Source organism: Amblyomma americanum, chromosome 7, assembly GCF_052857255.1.
Source record: "Amblyomma americanum isolate KBUSLIRL-KWMA chromosome 7, ASM5285725v1, whole genome shotgun sequence".
Classification (NCBI taxonomy): domain Eukaryota; kingdom Metazoa; phylum Arthropoda; class Arachnida; order Ixodida; family Ixodidae; genus Amblyomma; species Amblyomma americanum.
This window is the reverse complement of record NC_135503.1, coordinates 128,151,085-128,178,170: the sequence shown is the minus strand read 5'-3', so window position 1 is coordinate 128,178,170 and position 27,086 is coordinate 128,151,085. Positions and strand designations below refer to the sequence as shown.

The 27,086-nt window shown below is 50.3% G+C and overlaps 1 protein-coding gene across 1 annotated transcript in view; it reads left to right on the top strand.

Annotated features, from left to right (window-relative positions):
- Nucleotides 1-11,041, top strand: part of LOC144099564 (uncharacterized) — a 56,081-nt gene extending 45,040 nt beyond the window's left edge. Inside the window, exons 5-6 of the mRNA XM_077632978.1 lie at nt 8,297-8,448; nt 10,670-11,041. Coding sequence (XP_077489104.1) covers nt 8,297-8,448; nt 10,670-10,890 — 373 coding nt within the window. The 3' untranslated portion in view covers nt 10,891-11,041. The remainder of the gene's footprint in view (nt 1-8,296; nt 8,449-10,669) is intronic.
- Nucleotides 11,042-27,086: the final 16,045 nt, after the last annotated feature.

Below are 27,086 nucleotides of genomic sequence, written 5' to 3'. Positions count from 1 at the left end.
AGCATGGCTGGGTAATTGATGATGCCGCTGTCACGGGTCTCCGTCTACGCCGCGCCGTCGAACGTGGATCCTCGTAGCACACACGGAATGTCACACTCGCTCACCCTCCAGAAGAATGTTCTCCGAACATTTGAGTCCACGCAGCTCCCCTTGTCTTTCTGAATCGCCTCGCACAGTGCGTCCGACAAAACACTTTTCGCTGCACTCAACACCACTGCACAACACCATATGCCTCCGCTGTCAATACTGGCGTCTCCAGGGGCAGCACTGATCTTCTTTTACAGATAAACATGAAACTCAGCACCCAAGCCTCTCCTTTCTAGTCCAAACTGGACGAAATAAATTTACCACAGTTACAAAGGAGCTCCCACTTCTAGCACGATCACGGCACAGACAAAAATATAGATAACGAAAGGAAGTAGGGCAGGTTCTGCATGCGCTCCGCATGCTCTCCTGTGAAGGTGTTACTTAATGACAGAAAGGTTTAACTACCAACTCCGATAACTTAACACATAAGCACATAGCAATGTTATGAGCTGTGGCATTACACAATTCTAACCAGTTCAAAACTCCGCTCTGTTTACGCCATTAGTCCGACTTAGCTTTCCGATTTCGCAGCGGATATCGGCCTTCATGAGTCATGCTAAGTAAGTCTGTGCCCCTTTGTCTGCTTTGGGACTCGCGAGGGCTCGTGGCAGGAGCCTCTCCTGGCGTTATCTGCGCGGCAACCTCGCGCGCTTCTTCTTCTAGCAATGCATGAAGTAAATCCGGTGGCATTCTGGCCGTCACCTCTGGCGCCTGCCGAACAGATGCAGGAGAGGGCGTTTCTTGCGAACTATCTGCGCGCTCCGCTTCACTTCTGTCCCCATCAAAATCCGCGCTTTCCCTTTCCTCATTTCGTGAATACTGAACCGGTGCCGACTTGAGGCGATTTGCGTGTATCCTTATCAAGCGCCGGTTCACGTCTCGGACTCTGAAGTTTACCGGAGAAAGATTCTCAACAACCTCGCACGGTCCTCTCCACTTCGTCTGGAACTTACGAGCTAGCCCAATCTGCCTTTGGCAGTTTTCAATGTACACGCTGTCCCCCACATTAAACGGCGCGTCTCTAGCACTGCGATCGTGCACCTCCTTCCTGCGCTTCGCCGCTTTCTTTAAAGACTGCTTTGCGATGTCCCTCGCCACTTGCAAGCGCGATTCTAGCTCAACCTTATAGTCGTCCAGTGAAGCGTATGGGACACGACGGGGGCCCTCTGGCACTTCACTAGGCTGGTCCGGGTCTCGGCCGTAGAGAAGAAAGAATGGCGATTCGCCCGTGCTCTCGTGTGCTGCGGAATTGTATAGGCAAACATTGCATACGGGAGCCACAAGTCCCAGTCCCGCTGGTCGCGCGAAACAAAATGCGACAGGAACCCGGCCACGGTTTGGTTCAGTCGCTCCACCGCGCCGTTGCAAGCCGGATGGTACGGTGTTGTCTGCTTCTTAGCGATCTTAAGCAGCTCGCAAACTCTCCTCATTAGCTGCGACACGAAGTTCGTTCCCCGATCTGTCAAGAGTTGCCTCGGGGGTCCATGTCGGAGCACGATCTGTTCGACAAATGCTCTTGCAACCGTGTCTGCCTTCTGATCTGGGAGTGCTACCGCTTCCGCGTATTTTGAAAGGTGATCGACAAATACTAAAATGTACTTGTTTCCGGAAGTGGTCGTGGGCAATGGGCCCATTATGTCCATACCTGTCCGCTCGAAGGGAGCCGAAACCTCAGGGAACGGCTGAATTGGAGCTGGTCTTCGTCCCTTGGGTGTTTTTCTTTCGAGACAGGAATGACACTTCGCACAGTAGTCTCTAACATCCTGTCGCATGCCACTCCAAAAGTACAAACGCTCCACACGCCTGCGTGTCTTCGCTACGCCAAAATGACCGGCGCATGGCGCATCGTGAAACGCGCGAAGAACCCTTTCTGTCCACGACCGAGGTATGACGACTCTCTCCCAAGCGGTTTTCTCTAATCTCCCTTTCCTGGTTGGCCTCGTGCGCCGACACAGGGTGCCGTCTTTGTCAATGAAATAACCTAGCTGTTCGGGGTGAGACGGTGCGCCCTCTAAGCTTTCGATTATTCGCTTCAGGTCAGGATCTTTGCACTGCTCTGTGCGTAATTCGGCGGGGTCGACTACGGGGACAAACTCATCTATAGCTGCCACGGCAGCTGTGCGGCTGAGTGCATCAGCATTCAGATGTGTCTTTCCTGACTTGTGCTCAACTTCAAAGCAGTATTCCTGCAGGTGTAGATTCCATCTAGCGAGTCGCGAGCTAGGGTCCCTGACACTCATCACCCATTTCAGAGGATGGCAGTCTGTGACTAGCTTGAATTTGCGGCCGTAAAGGTAGCATCTGAAGTGCTTTACTGCCCAGACAACGGCGAGGCACTCCCTTTCCGTAGCTCCGTACTTTTGCTCTGTGGGGCTCAGCTGTCGGCTAGCAAAAGCAACGGGATGTTCTTTGCCCTCGATAACCTGAGATAGCACGGCACCAACTGCGAACTTTGACGCATCTGTGGCCATAACGAAGGGCAAACTAAAATCCGGGTGGCGCAACAGCGGTGCACTCATTAGCTTCCTTTTCAGGGCCCCAAAAGCATTCTCCGCGTTTTAGTCCCAGCGAAAGGCGACATTTTTGGCTGTTAATGCGGTGAGCGGCTTAGCGAGCTTGGCGAACTCCTCTATGTGCCTTCGGTAGTAACCGATCAGGCCGAGAAACTGCCGGACCTGGCGGACGCTAGTCGGGGATGGAAAATCCGAGACACACCTTAGTTTCTCAGGGTCCGGTCGCACGCCGTCAGCTGAAACAACGTGCCCGAGGTATTTCACCTCGTTTTTGAGGAATTGGCACTTAGAGGGCTTCAGCTTGAGACCCGCTGCTCTTAGTCGCACCAAAACCTGCTCAATATCGCGCAAATGGTTATCAAAACTGTCACTGTATATGATAATGTCGTCCATATACACGAAGCACAGCCTTCCCAGAAGACCTGCCAGGATAACATCAGCGGTTCTCTGCCAGACAGCAGGGCTGTTGGCCAGACCCATCGGCATTCTTTTCCATTCATAGTGCCCTGAGGGCGTGTTGAATGCCGTTTTCTCGGCATCTGCCGAATACATTGCTATCTGCCAGAATCCCGCCGCCATGTCCACTACCGTGAAGTACCTGGCAGAGCCCAGCTGAGAAAGCGTCTCCTGTATATTGGGGATGGGGTATGGATCGATGCGAGTTACGGCATTTAGTTTGCGGTAGTCCACTACCAATCGATACGAGCCATCTGGCTTTTCCACCAATAGTGCTGGTGCTCCCCAGGGTGACTTTGAGTGTTCGACAATGCCGCGATCAATCAGGTCCTGCACCTGCCGCTCCATCTCCTCACGTTGGGAGTAAGGAATCCTGTACGCACGCTGGTAAACGGGCGATGAAGTGCCGGTTTCTATCCTGTGCTTTATAACGCCACAGCAGCCCAAATCCAGGTTGGACGCGGCGAATACCTCCGAGTAGTCGTTCAGCAAACCAGCCAGAGCCTCCCTCTCCCTGGATTTTACGTGAGAAAGATCGAACGACACCTTTGGAGCAGCCGAAGGACTAGCATGCTCTACAGTTGCGAGTACCGTATCGGTGGGCTCACGTTGCTCTATCGCAGAGGTGAAGAAAGCCAATGTTTTGTTCTTGGGAAGGCTCAGTGGCTGCTGGCTACAGTTAACCACCCGTAGGGGCACTCTGTGGGCGTCATTAACTGTCACGAGGCACGCGGCTGCCTTCAGGCCATTGCTGAGAGAGTCGACCGGCTCAAGCACTCCCACGGCGCCGCTCTCTACATCTGAAGGCACAAACGCTTACAAAATGTGCTCCGACCAAGGAAGGACGACCGCCTCCTCGACCAGCCGGACGGCAATCCGCGAATATACCTTCTCCAATGATCCCACTGTTTGACGGGTGTCAATATCGGTAATGCGAATCTCAGCCCCTCTCCTGTTCAAAAACGGAACTTTTGAGCCGCCCGCATTAACCTCTTCCTCAGAGAATGAGACTACTACCTTCCCTTTTCTCAAAAAATCCTGCCCTAATATACCTGACACTCCGTTTGGCAGAGACACCGTGTCCGGGCATACGTAGCAGGGGTGCTCCAATGCAATTCCGCCGAGGGAGAAGTGTAACCGGTAGAGTCCACTTATGCCAAGAGGATCCCCCGTTATGCCTACAAATTTGGTTGCCATACCACCAGACGCTTCCAACACCTCGCGGTCCCCCTTCCTTCGAAGCGTGTTAAAACTGCTCTCCTTAAGCAATGTCACCTTTGACCCCGTATCTATCAACAATTCCATGCAACAACCATTTAACTTGCAACGCACAACAGGGCATGCCTCGTCGGCCACACAAACTACCACCACCTCATCATCTACTGCTCCCTCCCCACGCTCCTCAGGCTGGGGAGGACTAACTAGTTTTTTTTCTCGGTATCTGGAGCCCCGCTGTCGGCTTGCTTAGGGCGTGTCTCGCCTGCTTCTCTTTGTGGCTCCCCACGGCGCACGTTTTGGCAGAACCTGGCGATGTGTCCGCGACCCTGGCAAGCGAAGCATACGATTTCTTCAAAATCTCGCATACCGCGCCTGTAGCTTTGTGGCGGTCTCCGGTTTCCAGCGAATGGGCGCTGTTGAGCGCGCGCTTCAACCTGGCATTCTACCTGCTGAGATAGCAGCTGTTCTAAGCGATCTAACCGCTCTGTCAAGAGAGCAACCTCAGGGTTGAGCACCGCTCTCTCTATGACGCGTACTCTCGCTGCGGCTGTCGTTAACGCCTCATTTTGTTCCTCATCCAATGCGGCCTCCACGGCTTGGTCGAAATTGCTCGGCTTGCGCGAGAGCACGAACCGGCGCACGGGGTCTTGTAGACCAGCCACGAACAAAGCGGTCATTTCCTCTTTAAGTAGATCCTCCGCGTATTTCTTCCTTAGCTGGTCTCCTTCCTCCTCCCTGCTTAACGTATCGCGTGCTAGGCGCTGAAGCCGCGACGCAAATGTTCGCACGTCCTCCCCTACCATCTGTCCGGCGTCACGGAACCTCTGTACCCGCACGTGACGTGGTTCAGTGTCGAAATGCTCAAACGCGAGCTTCTTAAATTCCGCAAATGATTTTGTGGATTTTACTTTTTCGTCTCGCCATGCAAAATCATGAGCAGCTCCTGCCATCTTACACCTCGCCATTCCCAGCATTTGAGCATCGGACCATCCCCCCATTTTCCCAATCTCTTCTAGCATGGAAAAGAAATCGCAGATTGGAACCCCTGTCTTATCTCCCGTAAACGTCGGAATGACGCTTCCTAATGCCAGCATGCTTGCTCCGAGCGACGGCTGTGGAGTGGGAGCTCCCTCAGATACAGTCATTTTTTTTTTTCAAGCCCTCCAGTGCCTCAAGCCTCTCAAATGGGGGTAAAAGTCCCACAATCAGTCCCGTGATTCCCTTTTGATTACAATTTTGAAGTCATGAATGTCACAGCATTCAGAGGACATTTGCTTTTGAGACCCCACTTCTGACACCAGTGTGATGACCCCCATAATGCGCAGGTCCACACGGGACGGAGAGGCAAAGAGACACCGTATGGCTCAGTTTAAACAAACAGATATATTCAATAATTACACATGATTAAGATTATACATCAGAGGCTGGGGCGTCCGAGCTTACGTGCCGACGACTTCATGGGGGCGATGGAGTGGCTCCGGAGTTGGGCTCGAGCGGTTGCTGGCAGAAGCTGCACGCCGACGGGCTTCGGCGCTGAAGGCCCTCTTGGCGAACGATGTCGTCCTGAGCGTGTATGCAGTAGAATTTCAATAGTCGTCCGTTTCTTCGAGGATGGTTCACAAACCCTTCCTCTAGTGTCGTTCGGCTTGGAAGATGAACAGGAGGCGAGCTTGTAGATGATGACAGCAGAGCATAATTTTACAACATACATATACAGAGAGTTAAACTGGAAAAGCAGAACTGAATTTACAGAAGAACAAACTTTGCACTACTTTACTCATCGACCGGGCAGGTTAGTGCCTAAGTAGCATCACATTACATGCTCAGCATGGAGCCCCAGCTCAGACTGGACTGCATCCGTTTACATGTGCTTTTAAGCACTTGATTAACAAAGGACTAAGGGCGGTCATTTCCAGTGGCCCGCCCAAAGCATCAATTCTCCAATCCAAAATAACATGCGAGATGGGGACCACCCCTTGGGTTGGGCTTAGCCTCGAACCCAGAGTCTGTTAACAATACAAACTAAATAAACAACAAAAACGCCACCACTCTCTCTCAAGTGAGAGTATACACAGGCTCTCTCTTCGGAGCTAATTCACTAGCGCCTGTCTTTCCACATTCTTGGCGAGTACTGCCTGTCCGCCATGACAGGTGTCCGTCACGGCCCTTCTGGGAAGCTGTGGGTGCCTTCCCGGCGATAGCCCACGACAAAGGGGGGGGGGGAGGGAAAGAATGTTGTCTTCGCGGTAGCGCATAGCGTCGGCTGTGGTACGGCGCGCTCTGGCCCGCTGACAGCTCCCTTGTCCTGGAATGTGCCCGGAAATAGGGGAGGATAAAGCCTGTTTCCCCGGGGCGGCGGAGGGTCCGGTTGTTCTGGTCGTCACTCAAAGAGCATGGCTGAGTAATTGATGATGCCGCTGTCACTTGCATCACGCGCCGTCGATCGTGGATCCTCGTAGCACACACGGAATGTCACAGCATGTGATGCAGGGCATGGGCAGAAGTGAGCTTGGCCAGGGCATGTGATGCGAAGGCAAGGTAACCGATTGTCCTTAAGGATAACGGACTGAATTCCTAGAGAAGGCACGCATAGCAGGGGCTGCTAAAGTCAGGTATGTAAATGCGATTAAGAAGTTTGCGGGGACAAAATGGCACACAGGTGGCACAGGGCAAGTATGGGAGAATTCTTCGTCCTGAACTGGCCACAGTTATGCCGCTGCTGCTGATGATGATTATAATGGCGGTGATGATTCCGCCATGTGAACGTAGTTATACGAATGTACATTTGGCACATGCTTAATGAACAACGGTGCGCGCGCTTTCATGTACCTTTCTTGTCATTGTCGCAAAGCTTGCGGCCTCATATAGTGCCTTCGGCCACCTTGTGACCTCAAGCCGCTATGATTTCGCTACTGGTATGCACCAGAATTGCGTTCATAAAAATCATGCCATGAATTATTTTTGTGCGTTGTGGAGTTGTAGGCTACCAATTATAACAAGAAAGACGCGCATCGGCGCATGAAAACAAGTTCCCAAGTGTGAAATGATCCTCAGACAAAAAATAAAACAGCAAGCATTATTTTCGGCAAAGCTGCCTTTGTTGCGGCGTGATGTAGCGGTACCAGATTGGTCTTAAAATGCGTAATGAAGCTTGCTAATCGAGATCCGGAAGTCGTGAAGTGAGCACAGAGTACATTAATCTAACAGAAGGGCCGAACTTAATTGAACAGAAAACCCCTTGTGTCAGAGACCATTGCTGTCTCTTTCAGGTGCTTCAAACGATATGTGGCTTTTTTCTATAGTTCTATAACCTGGGGCGCTGCTTAAAAGAACTGCAGAATGAAAATTGGTGAACAGTGTGATGCAGAGGTTCGAAAGTAGCAGATATCATGATGACGATGATGAAAAAGCATTTTTAGGGATGAAAGAAAGAAAAGTCGTTAGTTCCAAGCCGAAACCAAGCTTTAAAAATAAGTTCGCTGCGCACATCCCTCCCAGCCGATGCATGAAATCAGATGGTAGTACGGTCAAGCCAAGAGCAAGCAAAACCCGCTGCCGCGGCTCGTTTTCCGACCGAAAGCCCAGTGGTGAACGCGATCGGGAAGGAACCGATTTTTGTCCACAGAAAAACCTGTCGCTTGTCGCTGGCCGAGAGGAATGCTAGGAGGAGGTTGCGCTCGTCCCTTGCCCGCTGGCATTCCCGGGTGGTCGAAATTATCCCGGAGCCCTCCACTACGGCACCTCTTTCTTCCTTTCTTCTTTCACTCCCTCCTTTATCCCTTCCCTTACGGCGCGCTTCAGGTGTCCAACGATACATGAGACAGATACTGCTCCATTTGCTTTCCCCCAAAACCAATTATTATTATTGGCATACAACCGGCAAGTCGCGCCGGCGAATCGTGATCGCTGCATCATTTCGGCGGTGGAGAATTCCATTTGCTCTTGGCCTCATGCGACATATACCTCAGCGTGCCGTTAGGAAGGTTTCACTACTCACGCGCGTCTTCCTCACCCTTGTGCAGCGACAACCGGCTGAGCACGCTGCCGCCGTCGCTGTTCGACAAGATGGTGAGCCTGCGCCGGGTGTACCTGAACGGCAACCGGCTCACCACTCTGGACAGGGGCGCCTGGTCGGCCGTCTGGAGCAACCCCAGGCTAGGCGTCGAGCTGCACGGTGAGGGAACTGTGCTCGCGAATCACCTACGCCGCCACTGAAAGGCTTGCAAGTCGCCCGTGTGGGGTGCCAGGTGTTGATTGCACAAGTGCTGCAGTCTCTTGCTAGAAAGAAGCTACGCGTATGCCTTATGGCCAAATATAAGCTTGCGATATGAAGTTAGATCCACCCAGGTAAGCCTAATAACGCGACAACGTTAAGGTTCCCATTCTGCAGAAAATCCGGCGTGGTCGTCGGAGTTGTGAGCGCAAAATCCTCGCAGAAGCAGCCTATGTGGCCCACTTAGGTCATATGACCTTGAGGTGGTATCACAGCCTGCCCACCGGACTGTGAGAAAACTGGCCGCCGTGGCAGGTGAGAGTTAAATTAATGACTGGTCGCGAGATGTTGCTCGGGAAGAACATTCCTGGGTCTCACAAGACCGATCGGTGGCAGCACCTGACATCGCAGGGCAGTGGCGCATCGCTTAACCGCTGCACCATTGCGCCAAGAGTGGTATGAGGACTCCCAGGAATCTATCTATGTAAAGTCAGAATAACCAATTACGCATATAGCACCATTAACCCATTAACGCTATCGCGCCATACCCTTACGGCGGGTCTTAAGTGTCGCCTCCAATCTTTTGCCGACGCCGCTAATGACTTATGGCATCTTCGACTGTTCTCTTCGATCCCCTCGCCAAGAGCGCGCAGACCGAGGCGAGCTCTGAATACGAGTAGGAGGATCCGTCAAGCTAAATATGCGAGGTGCTGAAGTGTGACGCAGACAAAAGCTCGAAGCCTTTCGGCTTTGCCGACTGGTAGCAGCGTTCGGCGCATTTAATTTATTCATGCCTTTCCTGTGAAGCACATCCATATTCCATCCTCAGAGAACTCGCTGATAACGAACTATTCGATCGGCACCACACCGTATCTTTAGCTTGGCTTCATCACTTGATAAATTCGCCAGCTGCCACTGCGACCCATAAAAACACAACTCTCGCCACACACCCACAGATTTTTTTCGCAGTACGCACTTACGAACACTGCAACTGAAGACGTGTAAAACATTCGGGCTCAACGACACCGCAGGAAGCGGCCATGGTGCTAAGCTTTTCCTTATGCATGCAAACGCTGCTGCTGCAGACATGGACGCAGAGCTTGTAACGGATCCACATCTAATCATTGCGAGGGAAGCGCGCTGCGCTCACCGCTGATGCACTTATCTCATTACCCGTCGTGAGCTTCGCTGCGAAACGTGCTGTTGCGTTGGAGTGGCTTAGAGGGGTTACTCGTCGTTTTCTCGCGATCTACGGTGATCACTACTGCGGTTAAACACAGCGAAGAAACGTCCCGAGACATGCGGCACATACTGTAAATCTTCGTTGGCTTGGAGCTTATGCACAACTCGAGCGCAAGAACATTAAAACGCAGTCGCTTCGCTGGCTTCACCGCCTGCCACCGAGAGCGCTCTGAAACGACCAGCCGAACAAACCAATAATTTGGAACTGTCACGCACTCATTGCGGCACGCAAACGGCGAACCGCATGGAAGTGTGCCCATGCAATGCCTTCGCATTTATGAGAGCTTAATCCGGAGCCCTGCATTATACGGTGCCTATTCCTTTTTTGCTCCATCATTGATCCCTGCCCTCGCGGCGAGATTAAAGCACCCACAGAGAGTGTGAAAGTTAGTGCGCTTTTCCTCTCCTCATCACCCATTATTATCATTATGAGAAAAAGGCGGTCATAAGGGGGCACGACCAACGAAGTCAAAAAACCAAACAGCTCTGTCCTGCAGGATGCACGCTCACCTAAAGGCGCTCGAGGGGGAAAAAAGTTCAATGACCTTCACGCGCGCTAAATCTGTCTGCTAAATTTAACGTTCCCCTCCTCCTCTAGTAGTAGCTATCCATGAGAGACGGAGAGAAGGATAGCAGCAGCAGGACAGGAGAGGTGCGTAAGTAAGTTCGCTGTATCATTTTGCTATTACAAGCACGTTTTAATTACCCGGTCAGAGCAATCGAACAATGATTAGGGACTTACTAGTTAGAACATTATTAGTCATAATATTGAACTCTCAGAGATACGGTTACATTTTCTTGAGTGCATTCTTTTCATTTTTCATGATGGTTCAAACCACTGACACTGTTTAGAAATTTCCTGTTGAAGACCTGTGGACAAGAACGCGGTGAGCGCGATTCCACGCAGACAGTTTATATTTGGTTTGTGTGCGTCGCGCAGGCAATCCTGTGGTGTGCGACTCGCGGCTGTGCTGGCTGGCGCGCCTGGTGCCCCGCGAGTGCCTCAGCCTGGACTGCCAGCGTTCGCCCGCCGACTACCGGCAGCTGGACGGGCGCTGCAACGCACCCCCTGCGCTCGCGGGACGCCACCTGGCGCGCGTGGACTGCGACGCGCTCGCCTGCGGCCAGGGATGTGGCAACGAGCTGAGCCCCTTCTTGTGAACGCCCGTGCAGTACAGGGCCCCTTCGAGCCACCCCATAATGGGGTTGTCTCTCCCCGTTCCGCCAAACGAGCGGGACATGCAGCGAGCAAGAAATCCTTGATCAAGCCAGCAGCGAAACACCTCGCAAGGAATAACAATATTTATTTCAACCCTGAAAGGCTGAGTCGTACTAGAAAAGCCGAAGGCGCGTACCAAAGCTCTACATGAAACCAAGCTAAAAAAACGTACGTACGGTTAACACTGTGTAACGTGAGATGCATCGACAGCTGTCGAGGTATTTCGGGAGAGCACCTATCATATGTCCATAGTTATAGATCACTCTTACACTTCTTTGTTCCTGTCATACTCTCTCTCCTTCTTCCACGGTAACCATCCTCCGGCTGCACATTCCTCTGCAACGTCATATCCTTCCCTTTCCCAGTAACTATCCCCGGGGACGGGGGTGGTTCCCGTGGCGAGCATTCTACGGTTGCGCACCACTCCGCTTTCCCCACACCCTCCATCTTTTTCTCCTCTTTCGACAGTAACCACAATCCGCGTGAATCCCTGACGTCATCCAAGGGCCACGTGATAAGTGTCACGTGAGAACGATGACTTGCAAAACAAGAAGTTTCTGACGTTCGGACGCAAATTCTTTCGCATTTATCCAATGCAGCAGACTGCAGTGCTCTACAATTTTTTTTAATGCTTGGCTCATGTTGCACGGTGTAGCCTGCGCGCTATATCTACAGATGTCACTGTGTCAGAGAACATGGCGACATAGGAAGGCACCGTCCGGAATTCTGGGAAGCACGTGAGTTTTAACAGAGTTCGCTGCAGACGTCCTCGTGACCTCTCAATTGGTCCTAATAGATTTCGCTGTCTTCTGGCCCCACATCATTCGTGCGCTTGGAACCCTCCTCTTAGGCCTCAATTTGACCTTCAGTAGAGTCTTCTCTTTCACCTCGTGTTGCAAGTTGTCAGCGCAGCCCGTTTTACCCCCACGCAACTCACCTCGCAGTTTGATTGCCGTACCTAAATGGCAGCGAACAGCCAAGTCCACTAGGGTACCTCGCAAGAGGTGCCCTCAGGGCATCGCCATATTGCTCTCTGGAGTCCTTTGCACACGTACGACGATCACGGAGCCAGTAATGTTATGAACGTTGTCCGATGCAATCAAAAATACCTCCCCCGCCCCGTGACAAAAACTAGGCGCTGCATGTTCATGCACTACTGGGATATAGAGTTGTGACATGTTTGGTAGGAGTCCTGCGACTGAGGACGTAGCCGGGGCCACTGAAAACAAACGAAAGTGGGGTATGTAAATTCGCTGTCATGTGCAGCGTGTTTAGACCCATTCATTCTTACATGTGACGTTAGACACGGGTATGACTTGTGGCAGCGGCGAGGAATGGCAAGTATGTATTTTTTATCTCGCGCCACGATTTCTCCGGTCTATTACGCGTACAGAAAGAATGCTCGCCACTATAAAATGAAAATTATCCAAGCTACCTATAGAATCGAGAGCTACGCCAACGCATAGCTAAAGTCACTATAGCGGCAGACCAATACGCGGAGGAGCTGCAACTGGCACAGCCTGTGCGCCAGGCTACAGGGAACACTCAGTATGACCCAAACGTGGTAGCTCCTCAGCGACCTCCTCGACCCGTCCAATACCACACAGGAAACCGCTAAAGCAGTCGCCAAGCTCCTACATATAAGGAAGCAAAGGACACCACCGCACTGCTGCATGCCCTGCAGGCTCGCTACATACTGACAGATCCCTGACCGCAGTATCCAGACTGTCCCTATAGCAGCGAACCCACTCCCTTGGACGAGATCAGTAAGTCTGAAGTCCGAGCAGTGCTCGTGAATCTGACAAGGAGCACAGCTCCTGAGGCGGACGGTGTAACATACAAGACGCTCCAGAACCTTGACGATGGCTCAATAACCGCCCTGGCAGATTATTATAATGAAGCGTGGAGGACCGCCACACTCATGCGAGAGTGGCTCCACGGTGACGTCCACCTAATTCCTAAACCAGGAAAGCCGGTGGCCCTCCAGAACCTTCGTCCCGTATCCCTGACGTCGTGCGTTGGAAAATTGATGGAACACATCGTGCTCAACCACCCACACTTAGAAACTAACATCTACTTCCCTAACGCAATGTTCGGCCGCATCTCTCGATCCAAGACGTACCCCTTCAGCTGGAAGAGGAAGTGATAGACCATCCTGCTAGGACCCAGGCCTGCGCTGTGCTGGCCTTAGAGCTTAAGGGGGCCTTCGACAACGTGTTACATGATGCCATTTTGGCGGTCCTAGCGACGTCACACTGTGGCCAGCGCACTAACGACTACGTGAGGGCCTTCCTCTCGGATCGAACCGCTACCCTGGGCATAGCAGACCTGCGCTCCCAACCAATCCGCCTCACAGATCGGGACACCCCACAGGGCTCGGCGCTGTCGTCCACGTTGTTCAACGCTGCTTTGGCTGGCCTTCCCCCGCTGCTCTCTAGAATTCCCGATGTGCACCATGCCCTATACGCCGACGACATCACGATATGAATGACGACCGACCCGGACGGCCATACCAAAGATGGCCTTCACGAAGCCATACAGGTGAAGAAACTACGCAACTGAGAGCAGGCTTACGTTGCGTGCTCACCTGAGAAGTCGGAACTGCTCGCCATCCGCGCACACTCGAGGACTCCAGCAGTCGACCTCGATATCGACCTCCACCTCGAAGGCACTCCCACCCCTAGCGAAGACAGACTGCGGGTGCTGGGCTTGTACCTACAATCTAACGGCCGAACGACCTACAATGTACAGCTGCGCCAGAAGCAGTTTGCGCAGGTGGCACACTTGATCCTCCGCATCTCCAACAGACGCGGAGGGCTCAAGGAAAGTGACACCATGCGAATTGTGCAGACGTTGCTACTCAGCCGTGTTACGTTCCACGTCCCTTATTAAAGATTCCGTCGAAGCGAGATGAATCGGCTAAATTACCTCTCGCGATTGGCGGTCAAGATAGCTCGTGGACTGAATAGGCCGAACTGTTCTGGGCCGACCAGGCTACGCGGACCCGACCACTGCGTTGCAGCAGAGGACCACGCCATCCCGCACACACTTTCAGCTAAGATCAGAGTAGCGCCAGTCCCGAAGAACATGCACCCCGTGCTCCATACCGGCCGTAGGACAGCCACACTCAAGGTACTCATGCGGCAATGCGGCTCTCACAAAAACGTCTTATATGTCGATGCGGCAAAATATTCGTCTGGTACAGACGCTATGTGACTAGCGGTTACAGATGTCACGGGCTCACTTAAGGTTTTGGGCTCCGTTGGAGGCATGAGCTCGGGCACGCCGGCCGAGGAGACCGCTATAGCGGTAGCACTCGCTTTCCACATGACCACACGTGACAAACACCACGCCACTCCGACATGCACAATTACAGGTGTACAGGATCCGTGCCGCGCCTTCACGAAGAGTACTTTATCTTTGCAGGTCGCGCAAGCTCTCACCAATGAATCACTATATATTTCACACCGTTCGCATCGTTTCGACACCTGATCACGCCTCCCTTCCAGACAACGAGAACACGCACGCTATCGCCCAGCCAGCAACCTTCCGGGCGCTGATGAGCGAAGCGGAGGAGAAAGCAAGCAGACACAGAGGGCGCCTTCACGGCTGTGTACATACAGAATACTACAGTAAACAAAGAACAATGCCACCACCGCGCCCAACACTGACCAAGGCCGACGCTGCGGCATGGCGTCAACTTCAGGCTAACACATATCGTAACCTGTAACACAAACACTTGTTCTTCCCCACACTGTAGCCGACCAAATGCTTAGCTGGCGAGAACACCGACTTACACTGTATCATTCCGTTTGGGCCTGCGCAGCATCACACGGCGGCGCCCCAACCAGAACCCTCCGCACTCCTTCCTGTCGGGAGCCGACCGACCAGCGCCGGCTCATCGAGCGTGCCGAGAAGGTAGCGAGGGCAAGCGGGGTCATGGACTGAGAGGCCTTCTTGAGATCGCTCTGATCGGCACAAACCCGTAAGACCAGCGACAGCTGCTCTGTCGGGACTGCAGGATTGTGGCGCCACATGGAGCCTTGGGCTGAGGGCTCCACTCAAGACGACACTGTAGTTTTGTAATGAAGGTTTTACCGCCTACCCCTTTTCAAAGAATCGAAATGCTTATTTTTTTCTGACGTTAATTCTGCTATGCCACTCCGCAAAACGTATTTCGAACAGGCTGGCCAACTAAGATATCTCTGCTTCACCAAAAAGCTTATTTAAGATAATATTGAAAAATATTAACTATCACTAATTGCCTTTCTTAATTTCTTCAAAGCTTTCGACAGAATTAATCCTGACATCTTAATGGAGTAATGACCTTGTTACGATGCTTGCCGTGTTGAATTAACCCTCGTTAAGAGCTATTTGACAAACCGGCAGCATATAACCTGTATTGAAAGTAAAACATCTTCGCTATATATAGTGAAAATATTACGCACGGCGTACCCCAAGAGACCGAGTATTCAGGGCTCACAGTTTTTTAATGTTTACATTATTGACTTCATAACCCTACATGTGTCCGTAGCTCACGTAATTTGAGCCGACAACATCACTGCTGCATTCGTTACAGGAAGCACTGCAAACGAGAGTCACAAAATCATCCATGACTCTACTGCAACACAGCGTAGTGGAAGCCGCCAACATATTTTGCAACGGAGTTTGCAAATGGTAAATTGTTTCAAATCAATAGTGAATTTCTTTCAGTAACAGCGACATAGAAATTTCTTCCCAGCTAATACACGAGGTGTTGTTTTCTATGAAAGTAAGCTAGGGATTTTCACACGGGTGACCTGCAGCCTAAACTCCGCATAGAAATAGATGTGTTTATTAAAGTTCAACATTTCCGTATCGTAAAAAGCTCACGCTCTACAACACGCTTTTCGCACCTCATCAGCATCATTGTCATTGGTTTGAGGTAATTGCACCAAAACTTCGATTAATGAGTTAGTAAAATTGCAAGGAAATGCAATAAGCGCTCTTAAATCCGCTGCACAATGTTCACACTTCCGATCTGTTTCGCAAGTTCGACACTGGAAAATTTTCTTCTCGTTATGAGTGTTCGCTTTTAGTGTCCTTGATCATCATCATCATAAGCCTGACTACGCCCACTGTAGGGCAAAGGCCTCTCCCGTGTCTCTCCAGTTAACCCTGCCCTGTGCCAGCTGCGTCCACCCCATCCCCGCAAACTCTTACAATCTCATCCGCCCACCTAACCTTCTGCCGCCTTCTGCTACGATTGCCTTCTCTCAGAATCCACTCCGTTGCCCTTAGGGACCAGCGGTTATCGTGCCTACGCATTACGTATGCCCTGCCCAAGCCCATTCCTTCCTCTTGTATTTCGACTAGGATGTCATTAACCCGCGTTTGTTCGCTCACCCCCTCTGCCCGTCTCTTAACGTTACACCTATCATTTCTTTTGTAGCTCGTTGCGCTGTACTTAAACGGCAACTGAAGAGGTTTCAGAATTCGATGAGTTTAATACGGCCGAATGTGTCAAACATGCAGTTAAAGCCTGCAAAATTGTTTTGTCCTAATTGAAAGGGCGTAATCGCCGAATTAAGAGGCGTCGGCGTTCAAGCTTCTCTGCAGTGCGCTGTAGCGATGGGCAGAGACCCCGATAATGACGTCGCGCACGCTACGTTTCCAGCGAAGAAATAGTTGTTTCATGAAAGAAAGCGAACGCCATCGAAGGTAAAGCTCACGAAGCATTGTTTGGCGGTATCGGACGACGCACAGCAGCGCGGAGGTGAAGGCAGCGGACGTCTGAAGTTGCGGCGATAATGACGTCATTACGAATTTCCTCGCACTTCCCCGACGCAGTGGGGGAAGCCTGAACATCGCCGCGGTTTCAATTGATGATTATGTCACTATTTTAAATGCTAGTGTAAAACTATACTGCATGCTTTCTCTAGAAGCTTCGTAGGTTCGAATTCTTGAACAACCTTAGATTCTCAGAAAACCATTTCAGTTTCCCTTTAAGCCCTTTTCGTTATCGTCTACGTTTCTGTCCCATCGGTGAGTACCGGTAAGATACAGCTGTTGTATACTTTTCTCTAGGGGGTTATTGGTAATCAGCTATTCACGATCTGAGAGAACCTGCCAAATGCGCTCCAACCCATTCATATTATTCTAGTTATTTCATTCATCCGCGGTCACTACATGCCCTAAATAGAAGTAGAAGAATACTACATGTCGCCGTCAACTTAAAGATATAACACGTCGGTTCGTTCCACCCACCATTATGAACAGTGACATTTCGATCATGCGGAACCTATACGCTTTTCAGATGTTGAGGTTCAGCCTGCCAAGTACCCTCAACAACTATATACAAACCGAGAAACAGCTGTGCTTTCTTCTAAAGAATAGATTATGTAACACCATCAATTAAGACACGCTCTACAGTATGATTTTAAGTGTACATAAGTTATTTCCTTGCCATTCATCTCTTCAATATGGTCGCCGCGATGGCTCAGTGGTTATGGGGCTCGGCTGCTGACTCGAAAGACGCGGGTTCGATCCCGGCCGTAGCAGTCGCATTTCGATGGGGGCGAAATGCATGAGGCTCGTGTACTGCGCATTGCCAGTGCATGTTAAAGAACCCCAGGTGGCCGAAATTTCCGGAGCACTTCACTAGGCGTCCCTCATAGCCTGAGTTGGTTTGGGGCGTCAAATGCTGTAAAACCATCAAACCGACCGTCAATACTTATATATTCTGTAATGTGCGTACCATGCTTCCTGACTGTCATCATATGCTGCCGCACTGTGTGGTAGACTGGGTTAGTAAATGTGCTTTGATGCAGGTTTCATGCCGTCTTCCTCACCACATTTTGTGCAACAGCTGCTCTTGCGGGAAATAAACTCAAACTGGGACTTAAATCGAGTTGGTTTAGGCGGAACTCCTAAAGTGCTTTAGGTTTCAACCGAGAAGAACGATTGCTAACAGTTTGACGTTCACCTGAGCGCAGCCAATCAGCAACAAAGGGAACGTGCACAACCGCCTGAAACCTTCCTGGTTAGAGAAAATTCGTTCTAGCCTAAAAAGATACAGCGGTCTTCCAGCGCTTCTCTGCTGAGCCTCTCGTATCGTGTTCCCGCCGTATTTCTTGCTTTGCCAGGTCTGTTCCGCCACGACCATTTCTGTCAAGGCCGCGGCCAATAGTCACGCGCTGCCAGCTCAACGCCTCTTTCTCTTCCGATCTCTCCATTGTGTGCCAGGGGGGCCTTTTCACATAGAAGACGACCGCGATACATTCAGGCCATGTCATTAGCACGTTTCCGAAGCCACTTACAAAGCCGTAAAAAAAACGAGGCATATTTCGTGCTCTCCTAGAATGGCAATACACCGGAACGGTACCTCCCCTCCCCGAACAACCCCGACATTTTGTAATGCATCGCATTCAACTCCTACGTTTGAACTCCTCCGTATTAGAACATTTTTGAACGTCCAACCAGGGGAGGGGGGGGGGGGTTCATGGGCCAGAATAGAATATTATCCTGGCCACTTGAAATAAAGGAAAGCGAAGATGAGAAGACAGGTACCAGCAGCTGATTGAAAAGGCCAGAGCGGCTGCAAGGTCCAACGGACTCCTGCAATAATGGGACGGACTACCTATTTTAGGTTCAACTCAAACAATGTAAAAATGTAAAAAAAGTGAAAAACGTGCTTAGGACCTAACCTTTGCCACCTCGAGTAAACGTAGCCGCACGCGAACAGGAGCTATGTTATGACGATTTATGCAGCGCGCACTGAAGACATGCGCATTCACACGCTTCACTCATCATCATCAGCCTAACTGGGCCCACTGCAGGGCAAATGCCGCTCCCATGTCTCTCCAATTAACCCTGTCTTGTGCCAGCTGCGGCAACGCTATGCCAGCAAACTTCTACAACCTCATCCGCCCACATAACTTCCTGCCGCCCCCCTCTACGGTTTCCTTCCCGTGTAATCCAGTCTGTTTGCCTTAAGGACCATCGATTATCTTGCTTCACTTCATATAGTCTATTTGTACTTCAATATGAGCAACCTTCTTCATCGTTTGAATCATCAGAGGCTAATAGTTAATAAAGTTTTTTTTCAGTTTCTTTACAACTGCGTAAACAAACCAAGGTAAGCTATACAACGTAATAGGTGTCATACACACCTGACAGAGGCATGTCCCCCCAAAACAATAACATAAGACAACCGTGACATGACAAAGTTATGTGCACAACATGAGAGACGTCAATATTTGCATTTTCCCAGACAAGATCCAGGAAAATCCTGACTTCGCACAGAAGACAACTGACAAGTGCATGCAGTAAAAATACAATATATCTGCTCATACAACACAAGAATCGAGGGATAACTGAAAAGAGACTGCCCATGAATTACGGGTAATACTCACAACGGCAGTTAAATAGCAACAAGCGAGAATTCCACGAGAAGTTAAAAAAATGTAATAAATAGTTAACGAATGAGCAAGAACTTTAGATAAGAACCAGCAAGGCATGAGTCATTTTTGTAGCGAAAAGCTTCACTTCGCCAGGTAAAGCAGTCTTCGGGTAGGCAGCACAACGTTTCTGAACAGCCTTCAGCCCAACCAAGGATAGCCATGTACGACCATATGTAGCACAGTTATGGTGTCGAACCCTTGACCCAGGACCTTTAGTTGACCTTTGATATTGGGCGACCTTTCGGTTGACCTTTTGACCTTAAGAACATCTGATGGGGTGATGCGAATCCACGTGATTACATCCCATGGGGGTGTCAAAGACCATGTGATACACGTCATAGCCACGTGGTCGTGTGGGTATATATAAGCTGCATTTGATTCAGCTGTGGTTCTCTGCACCGCCTGCACCAGTTCATGGTGCACTGAACGAAAGCCCTCGATTGACAGCGCCCGCTGCACCGCCATCCGCAATTGATTTGGGTGCAGCCTTAGGTGCCGCTTTGGTGCAAGGAACCCCGGCACCAGCCGCCAAGGAGGTGCTAAAGAGAAGAGCACGTGCAGACGGCTTTCAGCAGACGACGCGCAGACGACGCGCAGACGACGCATGTTATCTCGTAAATACTGAACGTGAATTGAGGGACGTTTTCGCTGTTGTCGACGGATTCGATGTCGTTCTGCGCGACAGCAGGCAACTGTCTGTGTTGTGAGCCCTAGCTGCCATGTTAATTGTGACAGGACGTCGTGCATACGAGTTCACACGAAACTTGCGGCGTAACGACGGTGTGTGGGCTGTTGGCAAACTGCGGGCAGGACGAATCCTAGCGTGTTTTGCTAGAAGCGGTGCCAGTACCTGTCCTGCTGCGCTATGCATGCAGGCAGATGCTGCATGCTTATTCGCCGCTGCCTGGCCATTCTGCGGAGGCTAAGGGGACCCCGGGGCTAGCGCTAAGCAGCGGTGAAGCCCTCTGGTGCTGCCGAAGGACTGTTTTTTATCATTGCTTATAAAGAGCTAAATTATCGAGGCGGGTTCTCAGCGGTGATTTCTTGGAGCCCTCCTATAGGCGTCAGAAAATATGCAGGGGCCTTGAATTCAAGCGTGCCAAAAGTTCTTCGAAATTCTCTCTGAGTGTCTGAAAAGCCTTGCGAATTTGTAATTGAAATAGCTTGCGCCCAAGCTTTTACAGCACTTCGGGATTCGACTGCCGTCGGTCCAGGCAAGTGAGTTGCGGCAGAAGACAGCACGGAGTCGGTTTCCTCGTAATTCACTATGGAAAGCTTAGTAGAACTACTCAATTACAATGACAATGCGATGTCGTCGTCGTCGACCATGGCCGACTCAAGTGTCGTTAGGCACGGAAGCGACCGTGCACAAAAAATTCACGTGAGAACTCAACACCTCCACGGCGAGCAAACGACAAAACCTGCCTGCATGCGCTCTAATGAAAATTGTCACGCCTATGAGGTGTGGCGCTGCTGACGCGCTGCACCTGCACCACGGAACTGGTTCTGCACCGCACTGGCACCAGCGGCACATTTTTAAAATTGGTGCCGTGAACCAGCGCTGAATCGAATGCAGCTGTAGAACGGCGGTCGCGAGCGTGCAACGTTGCTGCCGTGGACGAGCCTCAGACACTTCTCAAGCGTGCGTGCTTTTCGCTGAATTCAAGGGTTAGCCAAGTTAAGCCACTGTGAACGTTTTGAACGATTTCGTAATAGTAATTGTCTGTATTAGCGTAAGTATCTCAGGAGAAGTATTTAATCTTTGCGGTATTTGGTAGGCCATTTTCTGGAAACCGTAGTTCGTATGAGGTCGGCAAACTTCATAATTATGGTGGCGTAAGTTGTAAACTACAACAGCTATTACGTAATTGTTCTCAAAGTCTTGTTTGTTAATATAATATAGATTATATATGTACGCTGCTCAGTTCAATTATAGTTATATTTGTTCAATCTAAATAGATTCTGCTTGATAAAGAATTGTCATGCTATATGCAGTATGCCCTACTATGCTTCCCAGTGCTCGAACGGCTCTTTTCTGAATAGTGTAAAGTTTGTCATAATTCGTAACTGTGGTAGAGCCCCACGCCAACAGGCAGTTAATGCAGATGTGAGTGCACTAGACAGAAGTACAGCTGTTTTTTTAACTGCAACTAGTAGAGCGGTTCGCAGTCTATTAATGACTCCTACTGAACGGGAAACCTGTGTGCAAACATAGCCTATATGTTGTGTCCAGAGAAGATGTTCTTCGAAAATCATCCCTAGAAATTTCATAGAACTTCCCTGGTTCAGACACGTATTTTAGAAAATCAGGCAGAATTTTTGTCAACATTTTTATTTTGGCTCTGAGTATGGCGTATATAGTTTTTTTTTCACGTTTAAAACACGCTTATTTGATTTCAACCATCGAAAAGCTCTTTTAACCAAGAGTATGCGGCATGCTTAAGAACTAGAGGGTCCGGTCCCGTAAAAAAAATGATTTCATCTGCGCAGTTATCTGCGCAGATGACACCTTTTTTTTTTTTGCGCCAGGTGTATGAAGAATATCGACTATGATATTAATTTATATGAGGAACAGAATTTCGCCTAAAATAAAGCACTGCGGCCCACCTGCGTTATGAATCCATTACAAAGACAAAGCCATTTACTCTATGGTGAAGTGTTAATCTTCTATCAGTTTCAAGGCTATTCCCCGTACCTCATAGAATTCCAGCTTTTTAAGTAATATGTTATGCCTAACCGAATAAAAAGCTTTGCGTAGATCTAAGAAAGTGATTGCTTTCGGGCTACACGACAAATGGGCATGAACCTTCGACATTCTCTTGGTAAACATTTCGATGCTTAACAGTAGATACAGCGCACAGGCGCTGATGGTAAATTCAAGAAACATGCATTTGCAATGCAAATGCACTTTATAGTCGGGCTTTGTTACCCTTGCCTGCCGCTTACTCTGAGCACGAAGGCATGCATGTTGGGTTGTTTCATGCTGCAGTTGCGTCGAAGAGCACCCACTCCGTCCAGCCCACTCCGAGCAATGCTCAAGGAATGTGTAAAGTCGACCGCCACAAAACTCATCGTAGCCGGAACCCCGAGTTACCATGGAAATGACAAGGCGACAACGTGGACGCCAGCCAAATGTCAGATAGCGTGGTTAGGTGAACAGAGATACTGTTTCCAGAACCTTCTGTGAAAGGGGTTTTGGTGGCGCCCTCTTCAAAATACACTAAAGGGAAGGTCCATGCAAACAAGAGGCTATGTTAGACAGAGAGATTAGACACCGGAATCTCTACCAGTGTTTACGTCGTATACGCTACGTAATTCCTCCCGCGAATCGGACGATTCAACACAAACACGCCAACAGACAGACAGACAGACAGACAGACAGACAGACAGACAGACAGACAGACAGACAGACAGACAGACAGACAGACAGACAGACAGACAGACAGACAGACAGACAGACAGACAGACAGACAGACAGACAGACAGACAGACAGACAGACAGACAGACAGACAGACAGACAGACCAGCAGCCCATTACTTAGCCAATTTCCTCGATTCCGACTTCCCCTGACGTGACTACGTACGTGTATGCAGACGATATAGCTTTCTTTGCTGCTGCGAGTGATTTACATTCTGTGTATATGGTTTTACAGTCATATTTAAATTCCCTTGACCGATGGTTATCTGAATTACACTTAAGTCTTAATGTAAACAAGTGCGCTTTGTTACCTTTTCCGGTTACTCAACAGGTACACATTTCATTGTCTTATCGTCATCATGTCATTCCTCAGGTATGTTCTCTAAAGTATCTCGGGGTAACTTATGACTCCTCTCTCTCTTGGCGGTCACATATAGATCAGGTTGCTGCGAAAGGCATTCGGGCGGTAGGCCTTCTGCGAAGGATGAGTAGCCCTCGCTGCGGTATGCGCAGACATGCTCTGCTGCTGATTTATAAAATGTATATCCGGCCAATCTTAGAATTCGGTTGCGTTTTGTTTTCTGGAGCAGCTGCATACAAACTGCACCCACTTCTGCTCTTAGAGCGAGAAGCTCTACGCCTGTGTTTGGGTCTCCCTAAATACGTGGCAAGCAATGTTTTGTATCTGGTAGCGCGGGTGCCGTCTCTTACTGCAAGGTTTCGCCTTTTGACAGTACAAACGTTTTTAAAGTTTTGCGACTCGGAGCAGCATGCATCCGAGTTGATCTTCCTAGGGCAGCGAGCGGAGTTCTTGGGTGTCGGATGGTCTCGCTTTCAAACTCCCCAAATCTGTTTCGTTGAATCTTTGCTGGGCCCACTCAACGTGCGGATACCTGAAATTGTTCCGGTGCGGTCCATCCCTGCAAATGTGTCTATCATCTACGATGACATTTATCCACGTAATGCAAAATTACTGCCTTTCTCATGGTTAAATGGTATGTTGCAGGAATATTTGTCGACCTTCAGCTCACATGTTGCAATTGCGACTGATGGCTCGGTGTGTGCAGAAAAGGCAGGTGTAGGTATTTACTCCCAGTCCCTTGACTGGTCTTTTTCTCTCCGTCTCCAAGATTTCACTCCTATCTATCTGGCTGAGTTTCTAGCAGTGGTTCTCGCTCTGCGCAAGGTACCAATTTCTTTATCAGCAGTAATAATAATTACGGACTCGTTATCTTTATGCACTTCCCTCTCGGCGTCCACTGAATCGCAGCTCTTTCGGATACTAAAATTCCTGATCCCTCCACACATCACATCAATTCGACTTCTTTGGGTTCCTGGGCACAGGGGTCTTCTATTAAATGAATCAACTGATGCTTTAGCGAAGGCAGCCCTGAGTGGACCGATTGTTAACCCGCTTCCAACAACTGCTTACATAACGGCGGCACGCTTTTGACGGTACACTGTAATGAACAAATTGGGCGCATCAGCGCTTACTTCCTTGGACGACTTCCAGCACCTACTGTTCCCATGGAGAAGCTCAGTCTGGCGATCGCGCAATCTTGAAGTTTCCTTCACGAGGCTTCGTTGCCGGGAGCCGCAACTAAATTTTTACCTATACAGGCCTGGTCTGGCGATCTCCCCATTGTGTCCGTATTGTGCGGAGCCGGAAACAATAGAGCACTTTCTTCTTTTTTGCCGTCGCTACTCATCGATTAGGAGGCGACTATTAGAAGTTCCAATACAGAATCTCAGTTTGCGCCTGTCTTCTGCGGTTGTTCTGTCTCTTGGCGCTTCTATACTTGGCCATACCAATGGGAATGTTTGCTCTGCAGTTCAAAATTATCTCTTAGAATCAAAACGTCTACCATCATGAACTTTCGTCCTGCCCATCCCATTATCAGCTTCTGTATTTCGGTTTTTACAACTACTTATAGTAATCCCTACCCCTTCTTTGACTAAATTTTAGTTTGTATGACCCCCCTAACCTCCTGCAACCACCTCGGCTACGGAAACTGTGCGATCCAAATTTTGGTAGGTCATCCCATGCTTGCCACATGCAACTGGTCATTTAAATTGTCACCGCCTGGTTATGGCCAATCCCCCTTGTGGGTATGTGCCATTATGTGAGGTCAACAACAACAACAACAACGTTGGGCAGCATGGCGTCTAGCGTGGTCGTAGCCTCCCTGCCATGGACGGGGTTAAAGGCGTCATCGGGGTGGTTTCCTGCATTGCGGTGTTGTAGGCGAAGACGACGTAAGGCAAGATGACGTCTCAGGTCTTGTGTTCGGCATCGACTATCATGGCAAGTATTTCGGCGATGGTTTAATTTGTTCAGGCGCTCGGTCAGTCGTTGGTCTGCGGATGGTACGCAGTTGTCCTCCGGTGGCTGGTTTGGCTGTAACGTAGGATGGCTTGCGTTAGTTCCGCCGTGAATGCTGTTCCGCTGTCCGTGATGAGCACATCAGGGGCGCCGTGTCGCAGAAGAATGCACTTCACGAAAAATTTGGTGACTTCTGCTGCTGTTCCGTTCGGTAGGGCTTTTGCCTTGGCGTAGCGGGTCAGGTAGTCGGTCGCTATGATGATTCACTTATTTCCAGACGTTGACTTTGGGAAAGGTCTAAGCAAGTCCATGCCGATCTGCTGAAAGGGCTTTGAGGGGGGTTCAATGGGGTTCAGAAATCCCGCTGGTCGTGTGGGATGGTTCTTTCGTCGCTGACAATCTCGGCAGGTTTTCACACAATGTGCGACACCTGCAGACAGTCGGGGCCAATAATACTTGTCTTGAATGCGGCGGAAGGTGCGAGAAAACTCGAGATATCCAGGTGTCGGCTCGTCGTTTGATGCCTGTAGAACTTCTTCGCGGAGACAAGCAGGTACAACAAGGAGGTAGGCCGTTTTGTTCGCTGCGAAGTTCTTCACGAGGACATCATTCTGTACAGAGAATATATACATTCCTCGCTTGAATGAGGCGAGGGCTGAAGAAACCTTGCCTTCCAAGTACTGGATGAGGCGTTTTAGGTCGGGGTCCGAGCGTTGCTGCTGTGTAAAAGACCTGGGACAGAAGATTCCCAAGAAGGCGTCCTCATCGTCGTCCGGCGGCGGTGCATCTACAGGGGATCGTGACAGACAATCGTCGTCAAAGTGCTTGCGTCCGGACTTGTAAACGACGGTGACGTCAAACTTCTGGAGGCGCAGTCTCCAACGAGCGAGGCGGCCAGAGGGGTCCTTCAAATTCGCAAGCCAGCACAGCGCGTGGTGATCGCTGACCACCTTGAACGGTCGTCCGTACAGGTAGGGGCGGAATTCCGACGTAGCCCAGATGATGGCAAGGCACTCCTTCTGAGTAGTCGAATAGTTAGCCTCGGGCTTGGAAAGGGAACGGCTAGCGTACGCGATGACTTTCTCCAGCTCGTCGCTTTTTTCAACGAGGGCGGCGCCTAGGACCACAGCTGCTTGCGTCGGTATGAACTTCAGTCTCGGCGTTTTCATCAAAGTGCACGAGGATCGGTGGGGACTGTAAACGACGTTGATGTTCCTTGAAGGCTTCTGCATGCGGCGCTGCCCATTCAAATGACACGTCTGCCTTCGTCAGTTGGGTCAGAAGCTCGGCGATGCGCGAAAAGTTTTTCACAAATCTTCGGTAATATGCGCACAGTCCGATGAATCTGTGCACTGCTTTCTTATCGGCCGGCGGTGGAAACTGTTCAATAGCAGATGTTTTCTGCTGGTCTGGGCGCACTCCCTCCTTCCTAACGATATGACCTAGAAACAGCAGCTCCTCATATGCAAAGTGCACTTTTCTGCTTTCAAGGTTAGGCCAGGCGACTTGATGGCGTCTAGTACTGTTCGAAGTCTTTCGAGCTGCTCTTCAAAGCTCGAGGCGAAGACAACGACGTCATCTAAATATACCAGACAAATTTGCCACTTCAGGCCTGCCAGCACTATATCCATTGCTCGCTGAAATGTCGCTGGTGCGGAACACAGACCAAATGGCATCCCCTTGAACTCGAAGAGGCCATCTGGAGTGATGAATGCGGTCTTCTCACGATCTCTTTCATCGACCTCAATTTGCCACTAGCCGCTCTTGAAATCCATCGATGAGAAATACTTGGCGTTGCAGAGACCGTCCAGTGTGTCGTTGATACGGGGGAGGGTGTAGACGTCTTTTTTTATGTTGTTCAAGCGGTGGTAATTCACGCAGAATCGAAGTGCGCCGTCTTTCTTTCTCACTAGAACAACCGGTGCCGTCCATGGGCTGTTTGAAGGCTCGATGGCT